This window comes from Tasmannia lanceolata, unplaced genomic scaffold (assembly GCF_043159265.1).
Source record: "Tasmannia lanceolata isolate RefF3 unplaced genomic scaffold, GAP_Taslan_0.1 ptg000025l, whole genome shotgun sequence".
Taxonomy (NCBI): Eukaryota; Viridiplantae; Streptophyta; class Magnoliopsida; order Canellales; family Winteraceae; genus Tasmannia; species Tasmannia lanceolata.
Window position 1 is genome coordinate 11,910,686 of NW_027518702.1, and position 4,300 is coordinate 11,914,985.

General features: G+C 38.4%; 1 protein-coding gene across 1 annotated transcript; it reads left to right on the top strand.

The window, feature by feature from the left end:
* On the top strand, nt 1–2,458 carry LOC143857645 (putative receptor-like protein kinase At3g47110). The gene is made up of 2 exons (XM_077368091.1): nt 1–786; nt 884–2,458. Exons 1-2 carry the CDS (start codon nt 1–3, stop codon nt 2,456–2,458), a joined length of 2,361 nt encoding a protein of 786 aa, XP_077224206.1.
* The last annotated feature ends 1,842 nt before the right edge of the window (nt 2,459–4,300 follow it).

Consider the following 4,300-nt stretch of genomic DNA (forward strand, 5'->3'; position numbering starts at 1 on the left):
ATGGAGTTGGCCCAAATGAGCTATCTTTATAGAGTTTTCTGCTCATTTTTTCTCCTCATCACATTTTCCATCAACACCAACTTCTTCTTAACATCGGAATCAGCCACCACCACATCATTACTAGCAAATGAGAGTGATCGTCTTGCTCTTCTATCCTTCAAGAATCAAATACAAGCAGGTCCACTATCTATCTTGATGTCATGGAATGATTCTCTTCATTTCTGCAACTGGTATGGAGTTAAATGCGATCGCCAAAATCATCGGGTCACCTCGTTGGAGCTTGTAGGTCTGAATTTGGCAGGACCCATGTCTCCGTCCATAGCAAATCTCACTTTCCTCATGAAACTTAACCTCCGAAACAACCATTTGCATGGAGAAATTCCCCAAGAAATCGGCCGTCTGACCCGGCTGCATACTCTCAATTTGAGTATGAATTCATTCCAAGGTGAGATTCCAATTAACTTGACCTATTGCACTAGACTCAAGACCATAGACTTAAATCACAATAAGCTTGTTGGAAAAATTCCCGGCGAGATTCTTACCTCTTTTTCGAAGCTCCAGATATTGTATCTAGGGCATAACAATCTCACTGGAAGCATCCCACCTTCGATTCGAAACCTTTCATCGCTCACCGATCTTTATTTATCCTACAACTTTTTGGAGGGAGAAATTCCAAATGAGTTAGGCCGAATTGCTGGCTTAGAATTCTTTCAAATCAGTAGGAATAGATTGTCTGGTATGATTCCTCCTGCCATTTACAATATGTCGTCGTTACTACTTCTCGAGGTAATTGGGAACCAATTGTATGGAGACCTTCCACCTGACATGGGTCTCACTCTCTCTGGCCTTCAATTTCTTTATGTTGGAGAGAACCAATTTACAGGGCCCATCACTTTCATTATCCAATGCTTCTACACTCATAGAACTCTATTTTTTCGAGAATAATTTTGGTGGGTCGGTGCCTTCGGATCTTAGCAAATTACAGGATCTTCGTGATTTAAATTTAGGCCGAAATCAACTCGGAACAGATGATAGTGATGACTTGAGTTTTCTTACATCTTTGACAAACTGTAGTAATCTAGAGTCCTTAAATCTAGTGTTCAATCAACTCAAAGGTGTATTGCCCAGCTCCTTAGCTAACCTCTCGATCGAGTTATCGCAACTATTTTTAGGAGGAAATCATATATTTGGAAGAATCCCTAGAGGTATCGAGAATCTTATCAACTTAAATGTACTGGGTATGCATAAGAACTTGTTCAGTGGTACAATCCCTTTAGGAATTGGAAAACTTAACAAGTTAGAGGGATTGGACTTGTCAGGAAATAGACTTTCTGGGCAAATTCCATCTTCCATTGGCAATCTCACTCAATTGAATGAGCTCTTTTTATCCGAAAATCATTTACAAGGAAATATCCCTTCCACCCTTGGAAATTTTCAATATCTCGAAGTATTTGATGTTTCCAAGAACAACCTTAGTGGTTCCATACCCACACAAGTTCTTAGCATTTCCTCCCTATCAAATTCCCTCAACTTATCCCACAATTCTTTCACCGGACCTCTACGCATCGAAATAGAGTTGAAATTGCTTCAGAGATTAGATGTTTCCGATAACGTGTTGACAGGAGAGATTCCATCGATGCTAGGTAATTTTCTTAGTTTGGAAGAGCTTTTTATGGGTGGTAACTTCTTTCAAGGAAGCATTCCTCAATCAATGAGAAATTTAGAAGGTATCATGAATCTAGATCTTTCACGCAATAACTTGTCTGGGCAGATCCCAAAATATTTCGAGAAGTTTACTAAGCTACACTACCTAAATCTATCTTTTAATGATCTGGAGGGTGAAGTACCGAAAGAAGGGATATTTGGAAATACAAGTGCAATTTCAATTCTCGAAAACAACAAGCTCTGTGGAGGTATCCAGAAATTGAATTTGCCCGTCTGCCCCAACCAAGCTACTAAGAAACATAGAAGATCTCTTGCACTCAGGGTAATACTTCCAGTGACCAGTGCAGTTGTGTGTTTAATTTTAATCATTTGTTCTTTTGTGGCTCTTTATTGGATAAAAAAGTCCAGGAAGAGAACTTTTCCTACTACTTTCATGGGGGATCATCACTTAAAAGTTTCTTATGCTGAGCTCCTTAGTGCAACTGATGGTTTCTCTTCTACCAATTTGATTGGGTCGGGAGGTTTTGGTTCTGTGTATAAAGGGACTCTAGACCACAACAAAACATCTGTTGCAGTGAAAGTAATCGACCTTCAACGAGACGGAGCTTCCCAGAGTTTTATGGCAGAATGCAAAGCCATGAAAAACATCCGGCATCGCAATCTTGTTAAGATTATTACTACTTGCTCAAGCATCGATTTTAAAGGCAATGATTTTAAGGCTCTAGTTTTCAACTACATGCCTAATGGAAGTCTTGAAATGTGTTGCATCCTAACGGAGAAGGGAGGCATTTGACACTCATTGAAAGGGTAAGCATAGCCATTGATGTGGCTTCGGCATTGGATTATCTTCACCACCATTGTCAACCACCAATAGTTCATCATGATCTAAAACCGAATAATGTTCTTATTGACGAAGACATGAATGCCCATGTGGGTGATTTCGGGTTAGCATCATTACTCACGGAAGCCTCTAATAATTTCTCCAGAAATCAAAATAGCTCAGCAGGGATGAAGGGGTCTATTGGATATCTTGCTCCAGGTAATACCTTAATCAATTCTCTTATTCATGAAATGTCATATAATGTTTTTGTTAGTTCTGAATTTTCTAAATACCATGATATTTATTAGCGTAAATCTTTATACATCCATAACACACATTTACCACTTCTCAAATACAATGCATTAATATCTTCTCTAGTGAATTGATAAAATTTTACTTAATATAATTCATTTCCCCATTAAGATTTGCAATTGATATTTGTGTTGATCCAAATTCATGTGAAACTTAGTGGTGCAGAATTAATAACTCGTTCTTTCCTTTGTCTATCAAAATCAAATTTCTATTCTCCTCTCTTTTTTTTAATAAAAGTCTCCTTATTGTGAAACAACCAATTACTCAAAAAGCTTAAGCTTTAGAGTTGGTGTTACTTAATCATTCATACTTCAACACTCCCCCTCACATGCGGCCCCTCCTTTTTGGGTTGACTGTACAAGTAGATTTTTAACATCATGGAGTTGTTGGATTTTGAAACCAGGACCTGCCGAGAGGCAGTAGCTCTGATAACATGTGAAACAACCAATTACTTCAATAGCTTAAGCTGTTAGAGTTGGTGTTATTTAATCATTTATACTTTAACACTTATTTTACTAATGTTCTATCAAAAATGTGAGTTTACAAATGGCAGAGTACGGAATGGGCAGCAAGGCTTCTATATATGGAGACATGTACAGTTATGGGATCCTTCTGTTGGAGATGATCACAGGAAAGAGACCTACTGATGACATGTTTCATGAAAATCTAAGTCTTCACCAATTTGCAAAGATGGCGCTACCCAAACGAGTGACGGATATTACAGATGCCCAACTACTCTTAGGAGAAATTGAAGCTATTGGCGAGGACACAAATCATAACAATATGAGAAGTAGACTGCATGAGTGCTTGGTTTCTCTGGTCAGAATTGGTGTATCGTGTTCTGAAAACTTTCCAAAAGAAAGAATGGAGATGAGGAATGTTTTGATTGCACTGAATGAGATCAAAGGCTTATTACCAGGATAGACATAACGTACAAGGCCCAATTCTTAGTTATAGATTCTTCTTACCTCGGTATAAATACAGATATCTCATGGCAAGGAAGATTTGTGTTGGAATAAAATATCATATCATATGTATTCACTATAATGTCATAAATCTTATGGCAAGGAAGATTTGTATTAGAATATGTAAATCTAAATATCATATCTTGAATAGTAGAAACCATCTTAGTCCAATGCTGAATACCCATTACTACTAGTCCACAACGTCTTGATACAAACTCTTAGTGTACTTCTAAAAATGCTACTGATATTCAGTGTTGAAGAAAACAATAAAAAACAAGAAGCAAAAACGAAAAACTGACAAACCACAAATGTGGATAATCTCGTCCTTCCACATGGTAGCAACATGGGAACTATGAGATCATCTTTGAGGGAAATCCACTATCCTTGAAGGGACACCGGGGTTGCCGAGATCTTCCTCGAGGAATTTTCTCCATCCTCGACGGTACACCGGGGTTACTGAGATCTTCCCCGAAGGACTTTTACCAGGGTTATCATGCCCTGACTCCGATACCGCTTGTCAGGACCCAGGTAGTACCCT

Bases quoted from the DNA above. Each gene is read 5' to 3' on its own strand.
- LOC143857645 (XM_077368091.1), top strand. From the start codon at position 1: ATGGAGTTGGCCCAAATGAGCTATCTTTATAGAGTTTTCTGCTCATTT. The intron at 787-883 runs GTAATTGGGAAC...ACCAATTTACAG, and splicing joins CGTCGTTACTACTTCTCGAG to GGCCCATCACTTTCATTATC.